This window comes from Hemiscyllium ocellatum, chromosome 10 (genome assembly GCF_020745735.1).
Source record: "Hemiscyllium ocellatum isolate sHemOce1 chromosome 10, sHemOce1.pat.X.cur, whole genome shotgun sequence".
NCBI classification, from domain to species: Eukaryota; Metazoa; Chordata; class Chondrichthyes; order Orectolobiformes; family Hemiscylliidae; genus Hemiscyllium; species Hemiscyllium ocellatum.
Window position 1 is genome coordinate 11,795,590 of NC_083410.1, and position 19,081 is coordinate 11,814,670.

The 19,081-nt window shown below is 39.2% G+C and overlaps 1 protein-coding gene across 4 annotated transcripts in view; it reads left to right on the forward strand.

The window, feature by feature from the left end:
• Positions 1-19,081, forward strand: part of LOC132819649 (kinesin-like protein KIF13B) — a 176,139-nt gene that overhangs the window by 148,892 nt on the left and 8,166 nt on the right. Inside the window, exons 33-39 of one of the 4 annotated variants that reach the window (XM_060831252.1) lie at positions 2,420-2,572; positions 6,554-6,631; positions 8,545-8,598; positions 10,320-10,428; positions 13,890-14,026; positions 16,052-16,114; positions 17,069-18,293. In XM_060831252.1, the coding sequence (XP_060687235.1) occupies positions 2,420-2,572; positions 6,554-6,631; positions 8,545-8,598; positions 10,320-10,428; positions 13,890-14,026; positions 16,052-16,114; positions 17,069-18,293 (1,819 nt within the window). The remainder of the gene's footprint in view (positions 1-2,419; positions 2,573-6,553; positions 6,632-8,544; positions 8,599-10,319; positions 10,429-13,889; positions 14,027-16,051; positions 16,115-17,068; positions 18,294-19,081) is intronic. The other 3 variants (XM_060831253.1, XM_060831256.1, XM_060831254.1) reach the window with 3 other exon arrangements.

Sequence of the window (19,081 nt, forward strand, 5' to 3'; positions counted from 1 at the left end):
AATTAACTTTCTGGCCCAATTTGCTATAATAATAACATGGTGCATCTTTATGGGCAGAGGAAATGTGTAGCTTATTTTAAAACAAACTGTTTATTTTTGGATGTGAGCTTCGCTGACAATATCAGTCTTTACTCTCCATTGCTTATTAGTGTAGGTGGCACTGAGCCGCCTACAACTGAGCAGTTTGCTTTGCCTCTTCAGAGAGCTTTTAAGGATCAACCACAGTGTGTCTGGAGTCACGTAGGACAAGCACAGTGGGGCAAAGTCAATGGATTTCCTCCCCTGAAGGAAATGAGTGGGCCAGGTGGATTTTAACAACTGTCCAGTAGCTTCATAAGGCTAGCTGTTTTGTTCCAGAATTAATTAATTAATTTTAAACTGCCCCCATCTGCCATTGTGGGATTTGAACTCGTGAGTCATAGTTTTACAGCATGGAAACAGACACTTCACTCCAACCAATCCATGCTGAACATAATCCCAAACTGAAGTAGTCCCAACTGCCTGCTCACGGTCCATGTTCCTCCAAACCTTTCCCATTCATGTAGTTATCCAAATGTCTTTTAAACATTGTAATTGTGTCCACATAACCTAACTGCTGTGCTACTTGAGCCCTCTGACATGCAATGAAACACATTTAGGACTTGGAGTAGTGTGGAAGCCCCATTTCCTTTAGCACCAAAGTTGCAATAGATGAAGTGATGTCTCCCCATGTGGGAGAAACCAAAACAAGGTGAGGAAGTTCAGAAATGAGGAGTTGCATTTTAAATTAAAAATGAGGAATTTTCTTTTTTGAGAATTAGAAGTATTTGGAATTCTCTTCCCCAGAGGTCACTGGAGGCAGGGTCAGTGTGAACTTTTAAGGTATAGGGAGACAGATGATTGACTAACAAGTGGTGCAAGGTTAGTAGATGTGGTCAGGAAATTGGAGTTGAGGCAACAATCAGATCAGCCAGGATCTTAGTGAATGGCAGAGTAGGCTTAAGGGACTTAAATGGCTGCCTCCTCCAAATACAGTTGCAACATGGTTTAGAAACAAGTTTATAGTAAAGAAACTTGGCAGTTGGAGTTATGTGATGTGCATTCTTTGGATCATGAAACAACACTGGAGCTGACTTCTGGAAGAAGAGATCCTAATTGGAAAGTATATGCACGTACCTTGACAATCTATCAGAGATCAGTCACCAGCAGAGAATTTTGATGCTTGTCACTATCCTATGGAGGCTGGTAGAGTTTCAGCAGCTATATCAATTATTTGTCATAGATTAACAATTGGTGCCAGTCTGTATATTTAACAGCAAGAGCTTTAATTTCACAGCATAAACAAAGTCCACCTAAGCTTCTGTTTTATTCTCACCTGATTTCATTTGAAAGTTACTGTTGGGTCGACATCTGCTTCCCAAGTTGTTGTCAACAAACAAAGTAAAATATTCAAATCGTCTACCCTCTAACCTCACTTGTAATGCATTGTCTGAGCTGAGATGTCACCTTTTTAATTATAAAACCTTAAGTTATCACAGGAACGTGACTTGAAAGAAGTTCTGGGATTTACATATTAATGAATCGAAACCTGCAACCCTATTCTAAAAGATGAAAAATTTAACAGCAAACTAAGTTTGTTCAATACATCGCATCAGTTGTGTGACACTTTTTGATCTTTTATTATAAATTCTGTGTCCTATGATCGTACCCCACTCGCTATCTGATGAAGGAGCAGTGTCCCAAAAGCTTGTACTTCCAAATAAGCCTGTTGGACTATAACCTGTGATTGTTAACTTTGTTCACCCCGGTCCAACACTGGCACCTCCACATAATAGTTTGTTTATCAATTATCTCAAATCTTTATCTTCTGTTTCTCAATCCTCCTGCTAGACCAATTTACATCTATTTGTCCCATCAAGTCTTTCCAAATGTTGAACACCTCTGAATCTAGACCTACATTTTTAAGAGCTTGTCCACGTAGCTGAAGGCCCTTGGCCCTGCTACAATCTAGTAAATGTTCACTTCAATACCTTGATGTTTTTCCTGAAGTGTAATACAGAGTTGATCATATTACTCTATCTGAGGCTTAACTGGCAATTTTAAAGTAAAATATTTTGTACGACTTCCTTTTGTGCTCCATTTAATTCCTGATTGTGAAGCTAAACTTGTTAGTGATACTACCCTTCCTTTTAACCAAATCCTTTGTCATAAAGGATCAGTTAGACTGAATCTTCATGCCTAAGTGATCAGTAATGAAGATGCAGTCTGATTAAAGTTGTGGATACTTTCTCAGCATGCCAACTTCCACAATTAACTGACAATTACATGATCAACTGATGTATTACAACAAAAACTGACTGCCTAATTTTTTTGCATGGTGTGTCTTCAGATACAGGATGTATTGAATGAATGATCTGGCATTCTCCTTTCTGTTTCTCAGGATGCTCAAGCGTCTGAAGACCGTGAAACACTGGCACGAATGGCAGCAGAGTTAGAAACTGCAGAATCTGCCGAGAAAGAAGCATACATTGAAAAATATCTCCGTAGTGTATTGGCAGTGGAAAATATCCTCACCCTAGATCGTCTGCGTCAGGTGAGTTTTACTGAGCTGGGGGAAACTGATCAGGCTGACGATTTCCCATTTTCAATTTTTGATTTAAGACTTGTGGGCGCATTATAGTTTAGTATGCATGTTCTATACATAGGTGAAGAAATTTCAAGGTTACAAAAGAATTTTGTGCCAAATTTAAAACTGAGTTATTTTATAGATGTTAGTTTAGCTTGTATTGTGCATGCAGGTCAAAAATGAATGTTCTATAGGAGTAGCTGATCACTTTAATTGCACTGAAATTTTGCTCTTCATAGTGTTGATTCCTGACATATAATTGAATTTTGTGGGTGATCCATATTAAGTTTCAGCACACTGCTACACTTCACCCCACCTCTTCAGCACTTCCAAATACTTCTGTCTGTGTAACCTCTATCCAATGAGATAAACGGAAGATGTTGATCTTCCAGGTCTGGTCTGGTTAACACCCTCTTCTGTGATTCTAGCAGTCACAGGTGCTAGATTTGTGCTGACCCAGAGGAGAACTAATAGCTAACCATTCCAGCCAACTGCCAATGTCACCAGAGATCCCAGCTAGTTAACGTGTCATTGTCAGTTCAGCTTATTTTTAGTTCAGTTATGATGCTGAGTTAGGAGTATAGGAAGCAAATGTGTGAATTTCTTCGGTCAGCGCAAGGCTGGAGTATGACCCAACGATCAGTGGTTTGGACCAGACCAAACCCTTTGAAATACATTGAGAACATAGTCTTGACCCTAATTTTTTCTTATTTTAAAGATAAATGAAAGGTGTTGCAATCCAGATGCATTTTGGTCAAACTTAAACACACTTTGTTTTATCTGTAGTGTAAAAATAAAAATATAAGAATTGACTTAACTGTAATTCTATCGAATTGTTTAACAAAATAACGTGTATTAATTACTACTGATTAACTGATCCACTCAAGTAGCAAACACACCCTTGGCAAAGGTAAATTCAGTAAAGTAGATAGTCTCGCATGCAATTCTAGCAGCAGGAGGAGAACCCCAGCTTTTAGCTGTAACAGAGGAGTAAGAACTTCCTTAATAATCCTGGTTCTGTGGGAACTTGACATGAGCCATTCAGATGGCTTTTGTTCCCAACTATTTTTTTGAAAGCTGAAGGCCTCACAAGCTGCTTTGAGTAGACTATTCACCACATCTGTCTCAACCTTTTCTAAAAAAAAGGACAAACTACACCCCTTAAACCCATAGTGTCATCACAACAGTGAATTGGTTTTTGAGAAATGGTATCTGCTACTCAGTTGCAGTTGTACAGACATTTAACAAAAATGAAATCTGCAATATATTCTTTGTCCTGTAGGTTGTTTAGCTGTACTGAACTTTTATGATCCTGCTTGCTGTCACTGGGCAAATGGTTGCATTTTTTTTGAATGAAGTCAATCAGCAATCTCTGGTGTTTTACGTAAATATTTTCAACTGTTAGATCTTCACCAATTTGCCCTCAGCTACTGTTTCCCTCAATACATGAACTCTTTTATGATGGCACTGTGTAAATCATTCACATGTTCGTTTGTGTCTGTTAACTTTGTCCTTGTGTATTAGCTTGTCCATTTCCATGATGCTCTAAAGATGGGATATTTTTATCTTGGCGTAGTGTAAGCCGTTGCACAAGCAAAAAGAACAAAATAGAACTAAAGTTGTTGGAAGTACAGCACAAAAGTCCAAGTCTTCACTGGGTCTGGTGTATTTAAATTAATTTCATCAGAAGAAATATCTGGGCCAAGATATTCATATTTGTCTGGCATTGGGAGCCTGGTGCTGTTTTCACTGGATGATTAATCCAGAGACCCAGTTAATCTTCTGGGGAACAAGGTTCAATTCCTGCTATGGCAGATGGTGGAATTTGAATTCAATAAAAGTGTGGAATTAAGAGTATAATGACAATCATGAAATTAAGATTTACAAGGACGTTGCCAGGGTTGAAGGAATTGAGCTATAGGGAGAGGCTAAATGTGCTGGGGCTGCTTTCCCTGGAGCGTTGAAAGCTGAGGGTGACCTCATAGAGATTTATAAAATCATGAGGGGCATGGATAAAATAAATTGACAAGTCTGTTCCTTGGAGTGGTGGAGTCGAGAACTAAAGGGTATAGGTTTAGGGTGAGAGGGAAAGACAAAAGGGACTTAAGGGGAAACGTTTTCACGCAGGGTGGTGTGTGTATAGAATTAGCTGCCATTGGAAGTGGTGGAGGCTGGTACAATTGCATTATTTAAAAGTCATCTGGATGGATAGATGAATAGGAAGGGTTTAGAGGGATATGGGCCAAGTGCTGGCAAATGTGATTAGATTAAGTTAGGATATCTGGTCAGCATGGACGAGTTGGACCGAAGGGTCTGTTTCCGTGCTGTCCATCTTTAATGGTTCACTAATGTCTTTTAGGGAAGGAAGCTACTCTCCTTACCTGGTATGGTCTACATGTGACTCCTGACCCATAGCAGAATGGTTGACTACCCTCTGGGCAATTAGGGGTTAGCAATAAATACTGGTCTGATCAGTGACATCCAAGTACCATAAATGTTTTTTTTAAATGGCAATTGAAACCTTTGGTAAACTGAGCCCTTTTTAAAAATTTGTGGGTTGTGAGCACCACCTGCTGGAGCAGCGTTTATTGCCCATCCCTAAATGCCCCTTGAACTGAGGGACTTTCTCAGGCCATTTCAAAAGGTGGTTAAGAGTCACAAGTGTTGTAAGTTTGGTGTCACATGAAGATCATGCCAGGTAAAGACAGCAGATTTCCTTCCCCCAAAAACATTAGCGAACCACAAGGGTTTTTATAAAGTTAACAGTGGTTGCATAGTTGCTGATAGGTTAGTTTGTATTTCCAGATTTTCAGTGAGTTAAATTTAACCATCTATCATGGTGTGATTTGAATCCATGGCCCCAAAACATTGTCCTGGGTTTCTGGATTACTAGTCTGATGACTGAGAGTGCCACAGCATCAGGTGGCGTAATGTCCAAGATATAGATTTTAAAATTGGGAACTGCACTAGACTTTCAACAGTAATAATATACATTGCAGAACAAAGTTGTTTCAATGAGCTGCTTGAATAGAGTAAGCTTTGGGTGAGGAAATAGAATTGAGGGAGATAAAGTTTTCAGATTGAGTGGTAGACCTAGGGAAAGTTGCATTATGGGCTGAAGCAGTTGATAAATTAAGAAGATTGGAAGACCAAATCCATTGAAGATCAGCAACGATTGATTCAAAGGAGAGAGGCAAGGATATTAAACAATGTGAAAGAAAAATAGATAAGTTAAGATACTGAGCAGAAGAAAGTGAGGACTGCACATGCTGGAGATCAGAGTAGAGTGGGGTGCTGGAAAAGCGCAGCAGGTCAGGCAGCATTCCACACTCTCGACTAAGATACTAATCAGTATGACCTGATTGAAAAGTAGAACAGCCTGGATGGGCTGTCTGACCTCTCATTTATTTGTGATGCTCAGCATTCTCTGAATGGAGCAGCTTTGTGTGAGCAGCTTTGGCTGCAATGGTGCTGTTCCCCTTAACCCTGAATTCTCCCCATCAAAAAGCATAAATGGTTAACGGACTTGAGAAACTGTTCAGGATTCATGGAATTGTACTCCGGCAGATCATTACAACGGGGGGAGAAGAGGAATTGGCAAAACATCTGTAGCAGTTGGAAACAAAAACAAAGTACTGGTGGAACTCAGTAGATTCTGCAGCATCAGTAGAGAGAAACAGTTACTGTTTTCTGAACAAGAGTCATTAATTCTGTTTCTTACCCCACCAATGCTGCCAGACCTGCTGAGTTTCTCCAACATTTTGTTCTTATTTCAGATCTCCAGTATTTTACTTTTGTTAGCTATTCAAAGGCTGGCTGCTTGCTTTCTTCCAAAGTAATGAACTGTTCCGTTGTGCATTGCTGAGCTGCAAATTTCTCTCTGTTGTTTTGTCCTTGTCCTGATTCTGTGTTGTGTTGTGTTTCTTTTCTGCTGTGTTTTGTGAACAGGAAGTTGCAGTTAAAGAACAATTAAATACAAAGCGTAAACTGACCAGAAGGTGCATCAGCTCTCCAAACGTCAACCGGGTATGACTTCAGCAGCTGTTTTCCCTCTGCCTTTGTGTATGATGAGAATCGGAATGTGCTTTAAATCATGCAATGAACATATGAATAAGGAGCAATAGTAGGCCACTCACGCCTCTCAGCATGTTCTACTATTTAATAAAATCATAGCTGAATTGATTTTAACCTCAACTCTGCATTTCTGCATGCCCCTATAATCTTTTATCATCTCAGTCATCAAGCATCTACCTCTGACTAAAAAAATAAAGATTTTGGATGTGGTGCCTTTTGAAGTAGGGAATTCCAAAGACTTCCAACCCTTGGAGTTTGTTTTCCTCATCTGCATTAAGTGGCTGACCACTTATTTTTAAGTTGTGCTCCCTAGTTATTAACTTCACTTGAAATCTTTAAACATTAGGAGGAGGAAACATCTGATTGTCAAGGGTAGGTTGACTGGAAACAGCTACGTTGTTAAAAGGTAGGATTACATTACAGAATTTTAGTTGAGTTGAGGGTCTTTAATGAAAAATGTTGATGAGGTATTAAGGGATTAATACTTGCATTTAGTAAATCGAGGTTTGAAGGTAACTTTCTTAGTCCTTCCATGGGCTGTGAGCATTGCTGGCCAAGACTACATTTGTTCCTGAAGCTTGCTATATAAGAGGTGTACCTACACCCACAGTGCTGTTAGGGAGAGTGTGCCAATATTTTAATGAAGTGACAATAAAGGAAGGGCAATATAGTTCCAAGTCAGGGTGGTGTGAGACGTAGAGGGGAACTTGCAGGTGATGATGCTCTCATCTGTCTTCTGACATTGTGCAGCTTTGGTGGTGAAGGGTGCAGTTTTGGAAAGTAGTGATGAAGGGTTCTTGCAGCAGTACATCTTGCAATGTTGTGCCAATCAACATTGTCCTGGATGGCTTTGAGCTTCTTCAGTAGTGTTGAAACAGCATTCTTTGGGTGAATGCAGAGTATTCCATCACAATAATGACCTTTGCTTTGTAAATGATGGGTAGACTTTGGGAAATCGGGAGGTGAGTTACTTGCCTTAGAGTTCTGAGCCTTTGACCTGCTTTTATCGCTCAGTATTTCTATGGCTACTCCAATTTAATTTCTTGTTAATGGTAACCCTCAGGATATTGATTGGGAATTTAGTGATGATGATGTCATTGAGTATTAACGTTAAATTTCTTTTTGCATGAGGTAGCCATTACCTGGCACTTCTGTGGCAAAACATGTAATTACCAAGGGAATTCAGGGAGAGGTCAGGAGAAGTTATTTTCTTATATGCTTGTAGAATGTAGAATTCACTGCTAAAAGCTGATGGAAGTTGAATTCTGATCATTTCCAAGGTAAGTGAATAAATGTTTAATTTAAAAGTAATAAGCTGAAAGGGAAAGGGCAGTGTACTCCGACTTTAGTTAAGAGTGGTGTTCTCACCACACCTTAGTGAAGTTGACATGAAGTGTTATCACAAAATAATGAACTAGGCGGAGTTGCAGGGGAATGGAAAAGTTCTTGTTGAATGATGATAATACAGTTATTATGAATTGAAATGTCCTGGCTGCCTTATTGAAAAACTAATAATTGTTATCTGCAGGAAATATATTGTGTGCTAATTATATTTGTGAATATAAACACCATTACCCTAGCTAAGGCTGATGTGTCAAGAATTTATGTAAGGATTATTTTTTGTTGGTTTGACTCACTTATAAAATACTTTGTTGATTCCTTTATGAAGTCCTGTCCCTAATCACCTTTTGCTATTTTAATAAACCCATTGTTTGTTATAAATGCTGCATAATCCCCTTGATTGTTCTCACCACCACATCCAAATTTGACTAGTTCTGAGTTTGCATGCTCTGATCTATGATAGTATTCGTAATAGTTTTACTTCACTCAAGTAATGCATGTTTCTTTTGCATTTTTAAAACAAGTTATCTGGAAGCCGTCATGACCTCAATGCAAGATCCAGCCTTGAACGCAACAAGGTAATTACATTCCTGTCATGAATATATGGCAAATTAACAGTATTAAAGAGAAATAACTTGCCTGAGTAACTAACTCTCAACATTGCTAGTTGATTCCTGTGTCACTGCTGTTGGTGATTTGACCATTCAAGTGACACGATTCTGGTTAAATTTACCGCAGCACATGATAACCAACCTTTAAGATCTTGATGATGCAAGATTTTAGGGGCATGCAATTGATATCACCAGGTTTTTTTTTAAACCCCTTTGTGTTTTTGTCTTTGAAGAACAAATTGGCTAGATGGATTAATGTTATCATTAGTGTAAGTTGTAAGAGAAGCATCGAACCTAAATAGCCAAATCCCCAATTGTGTAGTATTAGTGATATCCCCACAGGTGTGGCCCCGACTGAAGTCCATCTGTGTTATTGCACTGGTAATCATAGTGGGTGGCATGGTGGCTCAGTGGTTAGCACTGCTGCCTCACAGCACTGGGGACCCAGGTTCAATTCCACCCTTAGGTGACTGTCTGCATGGAGTTGGCACACTCTGCCTGGGGTGCTCCAGTTTCCTCCCAAGATGTGCAGGTTAGGTTAATTGTACTTGCTAAATTGTCCACAGTATCTCACGGATATGTAGGTCAGATGGATTAGCCATGGAAGTTGGCTGCTGTCTTGAAAAGTGAATTTGAAATTTGCTTCTCAATTTAAATTCCAAATTACTGAGTAATCTAGACTGAAGAGAATTAAGATTTAATTATTGAGAAAAACCTTGCCTGGCATTCACCCCATCTATATTCATTATATTTGCAACTCCAGATTTCATGGTCAAGGAATAATACTACATAATTGGGGATTTGGCTGTTTCGCGTGCCAGTGTGGCTCATTGGTTAGCACTGCTGCCTCACAGTGCCAGGGATCTGGGTTCAATTCCAGCCTCGGGTGACTCTCTGTGTGGAGTTTGCACATTCTCCCCATGTCTGCATGGGTTTCCTCCCACAATCCAAAACGATATTCAGGTCAGATGAATTGGCCATGCTAAATTTCCCATATGTGTAGATCAGGGGAAATGATCTAAATTACTAAGTAATTTGGAATTTAAACTGAGAATGGGTCTGGGTGGGTCATTCTTCAGAGGGTCGATGTGGACTTGTTGGGGCAAATGGCCTGTTTCCATAATGTAGGGATTCTGTGATGAATCATTTAAAATGTTGAAAAATTTTCACCTACAAAGGACCATTCTTTGAACTTAATTGAAATTAATCAAAGATATTATCATAATTTTCATCATATAGCCAGTTAAAATGTTGAATTTTTTTCCTTCAATATTTTGGGATATGTAAGGGTGGAGACCAATATTGGCCCTTGCTATCACTTAGAATAGCAGTGTGAAGACTTAAGTATATGCTTTTAGTTTAGGGCTGACATGTTAAATGAAGGCAAGCTTGAACCTGTTCCATGTCTCTCTCTCTCTCTCTCTCTCTCTCTCTCCTTTCCACCCAAACAAACATGAGCAAATACATGCGTAAGTAGGGAATGGAGTTTTTAAAGTGGCCTTTTGCATCGTGCAGGTGAGAGTCTTGGAACTTTCTTCCTTATCTCGTGTGTGGTACTCAGAGACTTAAATGAAGGAAAATATTGATGTAGTTTTAAAACCTTTCAGTGCCCATAGTCTCAAGTGCAGCTATCACAAAAACGTAACTTGAACTGGATTTCGTTTTTTTTCTCACCTGTTCCTGGGCAGAGTCGATGGGAGAGTCAGCAGGACATTTCGACAGCTGCGCTGCAGTCCAACAAGAAGACTCCTCCATACCGATCCCCAGCGTCTAGGCATTCCATGCCACAAGATGCAGGTGAGAAGTGTTCCAAGGATATATAAAATCATGAAGGACATGGACAGGGTGGGTAAGAAGAAACCTTTCCCCTTGGTGGAGGGATCACTAACCATGAGGCGTAGACCTAAGGTTAGGAGCAGGTTGTTCTGAGGGGACGTGAGGAAAATGACTTTCACCCAGAGGGTACTAAGAATCTGGAACTCATTGCCGGTTAGGACGGTGATGTAGAAAACCTCCTAACATTTAAGAAGTGTTTAATTATACACTTGCAGTGCCAAGACATAAAAGTTATTGGCCAAGGGCTAAAAAATAAGATTAAAATAATTAGGTGGGCTTTTGACCAGTGCAGATTCGATGGGCTGATGGGCTTTTTTCTGTGCTGTAAACCTCTATGACATAGAATAGTTTTCTTTTTATATGGAAAGAGTGCAAGAAATTTTGAAAACAAAAGTTTGACTTACAAGGATATTAAAATCACAGTCTTCCAGATGCTAGTGTAACTGTTTTAGTGCTTTCAAAAGGCGTACTGTTTTTTTGTTTTTGTTTTTGTTTTTGGAACCTGAATTCTTTAAGAAACAGTCATTGTGGTTAGCTTGCAAGTTTCACCTGACCTCTGAGATATTTAATCTCAATCCTAAAGCTTAATTGTTTGACACAACCTGTAACTTTCAAACATCACTCCTATTAATTAGGGGTACCTCCTTCAGAACCTAGATCACTTGTTAGTTTATTAATGCACTTTCGATCTTCATGAATTTACGTAATTGGAAGCAGGAAGTGACATCCTTGATCTATCCGTGGCTGCTTTCAGCATTCTCCAATCTTTCAGGTATTTGTTCTTTTAGAAAGCTTGTGGCTCATTGAGGAGATTTTAAATATTCTGCTGGTGTGATCTTTAACTGAATATTACTTGAGCAAAATGGATTGAAAATTCTGGAAAGACTTTGCGAATAATGAAACAAGTTCACTTTAATTTCTGTAATCTGTCTTAATACTTAACTGTAATGGGGCTTTATGGTATGACATACTTCTAATCTTGTAAAAGAATATTTTCCAGCAAAATGTCCAGCTGCTGCTTCAGACTTGTAAAATGTTTGCTTCGTATCACGTAATTTATATTTGCTAAAAATGCATGATTCACTTCAAACTGCCACCTTGCACAATATCTAATGTTCTGGAAATTCTGAGCTCTTTTTGTTTGACCAACAGTATGCTGTTAGTACATGACTAACAAAGTAACTTTTGCTGTATGCCTTCTCCGGGTTTGTTAATTTTATTTCTTAAATGAAACCTTTTTGTGAAGCATTAAGATCACCCAAAAGGCACAAAAGGAAGGAAAGAAGGGTGAAAAACAAAGTATGACTCTCGCTTTCATGTAATGAGAGTAGAAATCAGGCAAATTGGGAACCATGTGTTTTTGAGACCTGCCTGGACTCATAGAACATAGGCCCTCCAATGTTGCGCCAACCTGTCATACCAATCTGAAGCCTATCTAACCTACACTATTCCATGTACGTCCATATGCTTGTCCAATGACAACTTAAATGGCTGGGAGGATGTAGGATTCATGAGCTGGGTTTGGAAATATGTCTTGGAGAAAAAGTGCAGTTTGCAGCAAAGAAAAACACAATCCAAAAATCAATTGACTAAAATTTTAGTAGCTGTGATGCACATACTAAGGACAGTAGCATCATCTAATGACTTTCGAACAGGGCCAACTCCTTGTTTTGTTTTTTATCCCCCTCTTCTTGTCCTACCTTTGTCTGTCAGAGTTTCCAGTCATTTGCAATGCTGCCTGCTAACAGCTATGAACGGTAATAACTGCTGGCAGATATGCTGTCCAATAGTACAACGCACTCAACCCTTTGCAGCTCTTCCACTAATAAAATCTAATATTGTGATACAAAGGCTGCATGTTTTTAAAATAGCCCTGATTGTGTTGAGACAATTTTGTTATAAAAAATGAAATTGCTGCCAATTTTAGAAATAATTCCTGTGATGTAATTAATAATTTGTCATTCTTTCTCCCATTTGCACTGCTTGTGCTTCTGTGATGGATAATGGTAAGAAATTCTAACAACAGGTGCCATTTTTTATTGTCCATCTAGATTTGCTTTCATTCCAGCGTCAGGGGAAACATTAGTGCATGATATTATTGGAGTTGTAACACTTTGTCTGTATTGTTCTTAATTCCTCTTTTGCACCTCTTTCTCATTGATTCACTCACTTTCTAAGGTACATTGTTTTACTTAATGAAATGAGATCTGCCAAAATAGCAGAAACTCCAGCCAGTTTTAGTGTGTGAATTAGAAGGACCATTTCATTGTGCATATATTCCCCAAAAACATCAAGTTTGCTGTCCTGTTTGGAAGAAAATGGTCAGTTGTGTGACCCAGAGCCTCAAGTTTTTGTGTACCAATGTGAATTTGAAAATCAGAACAATGGCTTCAAGTCAGAATGGTTCCCAGTAGACATTTCAGGAAGTGTAAATGGGGGCATGTATTCCTTTGCTATGCCATGCTCAATGATGATCACTGGGCAGTATATTAGGGAAACATGGGCTAATGCATGAAGATTGTACTGATAAAATCATAATGCTACTTGTTTTGCAAAGTTATCTTTACTGATGGTACAACTATTCTCCAAAGCTCTGACAAAGTGAATAACATTGCTGAATTACTTTGAAATCCCTTGAATGGGAACTGAGAGACCAGTGTGGTAGTAATGTTAGTAGACTATGCTCACATTCTTAGACTGTAGTTTCAAATCCCATTTGGTAACCAGTGGAATTTAAATTCAATTAATCAAAACACATCAATTAATTTTAAAAGTCTATAAAACTGTAATTGAATGTTAGAAATGGTGACTTTGAAGCTATGATTGTAATTAAAACCTGCTATTCTTATCAGGTTTGGCAAATCTGACTTTATTTTTATTCATTTATTGAAAAGCTTTGGGTATCCTTAGAAATGCCAAGATTTGTTTCCTTTCCGTAATTGTGCTTAAACTGAACTTTTTGATTGAGTATTTAAGAGCTGCTCCCTTGACCAGTCCGTATGGCGTAGGTACACCCAGAGTCCTATCAGCAAAGGAGTTATAGAATTTTGACACAGTGAAGGAATGGTGACATAGTTCAAAGACAAGGTAGTGTGGTTTGGAGGGGAACCTGTATTTGCAATCTGTGCCTTATGTGGATTCAAACTAATAGAAATAAAATTTGGGTCTTGTGCTGATGTTTGTATCAAGGAAGAGGGAAAAGGTGAGATGTTCTGGGAAAAGTAAGTGATCAGTTTGTGGTTACACCTAATGACGAATACACATTGGTGCATCAAGTTTGTGGAGAGAACTCCTACATTTTCTCTGTCCTTAGTCATATGGTAAAGAAACAAAGGGTAGTGCAAAATAGAAAGGTAAAACATATAGTACAATGAAGGAATTCATTTGCAGATTCTGCATCATTATCTACCATCTCTTATCAGACTCATTCTCAGCACTAGCAGCCTCTTATTTGAATCCAGTGAAGGCCTTTGTACCTCAGATGCCCAAACTTCTCAAATCACTTTTCCCTGTACGTGATGAAGAGAAGAGAAGATCTGTCCCTGTACCGAATCAACAGGTGAGGACTTAACTGTTTAATGACTTTTTTTTTAAAACAAACTAAACATATGTGGTTGGGAATGAAGACATAAGAGATGCTGTGAACCCCTTTTTTAATTTTAAAAATCCAGACAATTGCAGGTGCTAGAAATCGGAAGCAGAAACAAATTGTGGAAAATTTTAGGTTGGGCAGCATCTGTGGAGAGAGAGCATGTTTTAACATTGTCAGGTCCTGTTTGAACCATAGTATCACTACAGTATGGAAAGAGACCATTTGATCCACTGTCTGTGCACCGACCTACCAAAGAGCATCCCACCCAGACCCAGCCCCCACCCCAGCCCTATCCTTGTAACCCTGAATTTTACCATGGATAACCCACCTAGCCTGCTCATATCTGAATATTACAGTGCAATTCTAGCATGGCCAGTCCACATAACCTGTGCACCATTGGGCTGTGGGAAAAACTGGAGCACCACTTGTGTTTTGTTTGCTCCTTTTTCGTTTAGTCTTTAGTCTTTAGATGTAGGGATATTGTGATAAAGTGATGATAGTTCTCAGAAACATGGGCAGGATGAGTTGGTTAATTGACTACAGGTGAAAAAGACCAATGTGGCAAGTTGAGAGCGGAGCAAGAAAGATTTCAACAATGTCAAAGATAGTGAGCTTAATTGTCAAGAAGCAAGCAGGAATCGGAGGAAGATTGCCATCAATTTGGCAGTTTGTAACAATTTTTCAATTAAGCTGGCCATGGTGCTTGACAGAATCTTAAAATGCTCATTTTGTTTTTAATTGGTGTAAAACTGTATTTGTGTGTGAAAGAATTATGAAAGTAAGAAACTTTAAGGGCGCCTTTGTAATAATTCATTAAAAAAATTACCAGACCTCTATATATTCAATGATAGCTTCAATGAACTGGCTTTTCAATATGATCTATAACAAAGTTCCTGAGATAAGTGAAGGGGGGAATACTTATCAGCTGCAGGGAGGCATTAATGTCTGTGCAATATAAACAGGAATATTTACTCAGTTTATGGCGCTGTTGTTGTAATCACAAGGCACGCCATTCAGTACAGAAGGTGCTGCAGTCCTGAACAAGGTGTTGAATCTTTTGGGAATGCAGGCATCACCAATGTAACATCACAAGGTCACAGAATTGTTAATGGTCCAGAAAGAAGCTATTTGGCGTGTTGTCTAAACCAGCTGTCTGAGTGTTTTGAATGAGTGTGACTCTCCTTGTTCCCTTTAATCCTGCGCACTGTTTCTATTTAAGTAATCATTTGATACCCTTCTAAATCCATCAATTGAACCTGCCTGTATCACAGAACTAATAGTGCATTTGAAACCCCAATGTCCACTATGCCTTGCATTAGTTTCTTCTGCAAAATGCTTTAAAATCATGTTTTCTGGTTCATGATCCTTTTATGAGCAACATGGAAGCAGTTGAAATGGAAAGGGATCACACAAGTGACTTGTACTGTTACTGAACTCTGTGCAGGCCGGCCTGATCATTTCATTGGTTTCAGTAACTTACAATGTGTTCTGGTTATGATGACATCACAGTTTAAATCATATTTCATTCAAAAAATGTAAAAGCGCCATTACATTTATGTAGTGCCTTTCTCAACCTTTGGGATACCTCTAAGTGCTTTACATTTAACCAAGTACCTTATTTGAAATGTCACTGATATTTTTGTGGACCAGGACTGACACTGAATTATAATAATGATCTTCGGTCTTGAGCCAGAGCTTCTGCAGGCACTTGCATAGGATGCAGAGGAAAGAGATGATGGGTTTTGAAGAGATATTCAGAAAAAGGTGAATGAACAAGCTGTGATTGGATCTGCTGTTGGTGAAAGTGCAGTGGTCCTGGTTGCACAGAATGTGGAGAACTGGGAACCTAAAATTATTTAATAGCAAATTTTTGTTAAATGTTCACAGGTTACTGAATGATGGAATAATTTAAACTGAATCTGGGGATTTTGGGGTTTAAGCCTTCTCTAAATAAATAGTGCATAGTAACTGATCAGTGTTTCTTACCTGTAGTCTGTTCCTCGAATTGTGGTGCAGTCTGCTAAATTTGAAGATACTTTTGAACAGAATCAAGTCGTAAGTATAATTTCAAGAAGTATTTGAATTCATACCTGTCTGAATAGGTATCTCTCAGCACATTGTCTGCACGTGGTTAGAAAAATCAAACTTACTCCAAAGGTCTTATGTATACACTTATGTAATCAGCAGCTTAAATATTTTACAGTGCTGCTGTCTTGGGAGTACTTTGAAAGATAGAAAGGTGAACAGCATAGTCAGTTGAAAGGAGAGCAGTAAAGAGAGATGCTTCTTAAAGGTTGTGAAAGAGGTAACAAGGTCAAATGGATATGAAAGAGAGCTTTCCAATGATGGAATGGAATGATGATTCAGAATGGTGAGGACTGAGGGTAACAGCTGGGATGCAGACTCGAGGAAGATACTATGCTGCAAGACGAGGGAGGGATTTAAAAACATTCATTAGCTCACTGTCTGTTTTGCTCAGAATGTTCTTTATCGACCTTGCATATGGACCTGATTGTGGCTAATTGGCAGCTGGGTTTACTGTATAAGAAAATTGACTGCATTTCAAACAAAGATTGATCGTGAAGCACTTCTGGGATGTCCCAAGGACTCAAAGTTGCTACATAAATGCAACTTAATTTCCATTTAAATAAACATATGAAAAATTGATTTTCATTGCCTTCATGTTCTGTGATGTGTTACTTATAATGTTTATTAAGTCAAGGATGGACTGAGAAATCTATTTCTTTAGAGATGTTTTTCTTTCCAGTTTTGGTCACTGCTCTTTAGCACCTCCCTTAGAACTCGTTTGTCTACTGAGGTATCTTCCTTCTGCTAGAAGGATGATGAGGAATATATTTGAGATTTTTGCATGATTTCAGTATGGCATATATTTGTTGCAAAGTATGTGTTTTTTTGGAGTGGTTGTGGGATGGGGTTAATGAGGAGAAGGGATAAAGTGCGCTAACATTTGTTTTGCCAAAACGTGGTGTTTCTGTACGTTTTCATCAGGCTCAACAAGACAAAGTCTCTTCTGCTCCAGTGATCATGACAAAACCCACCCACCCCGTAGCCATAGCCTCAGGCACTCCAAATGCTCCGTCAAAGATCGATTCAGTGGACACAGCTGGTCATGAATCCCAAGGAGACCCTCAAAGTCCTTCAAGTGAGGCTTCAAGTGGGTATTTCTCCCATAGCGTTTCCACAGCAACACTTTCGGAAACCGCTATGGTGTCAAGTGGCGATGTTGGCGTACCTCCACCAGGTTGGGTCACTACAGACAGGGACACTTGTGCCCAGCTACAAAGTCAAAGGACAGCCACTAGTGAGGGTTTAGCACAACTGAATGCTGATATTAAATCAGATTCCGGCTTTGCTGGACATGTGGCGAATGGATCTCTGGGCATGCAGCATCAAATCACTCAAGTAACAGGTGGTGCGCCACTGATATCCTGCGAAGGTCAATTCCAACTGCAAAGCCAAATCAAGGATATGGGAAAGGATTGTGGAAGAATTCAAAATCGATCAGTAAGTCCGGAGGTAACAGCAGAATCTGCACATGAGACAATGGTGGCAGAGCCCATGGAAATACCTGCATCAGTTGAGACGAAAAATAGCTTCTCTACTTCTCAGACAACCAAAACACCATTGGACAAAACAGTTAGTCCCGATGTGACCAACCAGAAGGTCACCCTGCATTCTCTCCAAATCGATGAGCTGGAGGACTTGTTACCGGTACAGAAGTCAACCTCAGCGCTAACTGTCTCAAAGTCTGAGCCTAAATCTGATGCAGCACAGACCATAACCACAGCATCTAACCCCTTCAGAATACAAAAGGTGAGGACGTCCGAATTGAAGTCGTTCACAGGCATCTTGGGGGATGAAACCACTTGGCAAGATTCTGAAGATATTCTTGAAGATAAAGAAGTGCAGTGGTCAACAGAGGAATGGGACTCTGGGGCCTCTGGCCCAGCTGCAGGTCATGTACCAGAGCCATGTGACGATTCTGAGAGCTCTGTGCCTGCAAGTACAAGGTATGATGATGACCCTGAATTATCAAGTGAGAAACTTGAAATCATTTCAGATTCTGAGGAAGCTGTTGACACCATTCCTGAGTGGCTAAAAGAAGGGGAGTACGTCTCAGTTGGTACTAACAAGACTGGTACAGTCAGGTATATAGGATCGACAGAATTTGCTGATGGAATTTGGATTGGAATTGAGCTGAATGTACCAGCAGGTAAGAGACTTGAGAATATCTTCGATGGGATTTTGGTTCTATACTTAAAAGAATGTTGTTAATGGGCTGAAAGGTAGCTTTACCTTAATTTCAACCCTTTTCTCATTGACTTTATAGCTGGTTTCTTAAGGTCTTGAGTTGCGGCTTCCCACAAGAGTGGCAAGAGTTTGCTTTTCTTTCGCTTTATTTCTGCTTTGTTATTTTCCTTTATTTATTCTCTTGAAGTGCTTCTTTATTTGGTGTCTTGTGTTGGATAAATAATTAAATTTGTCTCCACTATAATTCATAAAATGCTGCTTGTGAATCTTATGCAACCAAGTCACAAATAGAGAAATGTTAATATAATTGTATGGTCAACAGCATCTCTAAAACTACTTTGTTGCAACTTATTATTTGTGATAATGTTGTCAATTATCTAGTATGGAAAAAGTTCATTGCTGCTCCAAGTTACAAACCGCAACTTAAGTTCATAAACAACTCCAGTTCTGCATGGCAAATGTAGCATTTTTCGTGATGCTGCATCCTTCCAATGTGGACCATAATAGTGTTTGGGTGATGTGAAAGCTGAAATGGGAAGTTATACGGATGCGCAGCACAGGAGGAGTTAATGTAGCTTATCGTCTTTAAAATATCCACTGACAGAGTCATGGAGAAATACAACATGGAAACAGACCCTTTGGTCCAACTCCTCCATGCCAACCAGATATCCAATGTAAACCTAGTCCCATTTGCCAGTTTTTGGCCAATTACCCTTTGCCTTCTCCTATGAACCTTTATCTTCCTTTTGC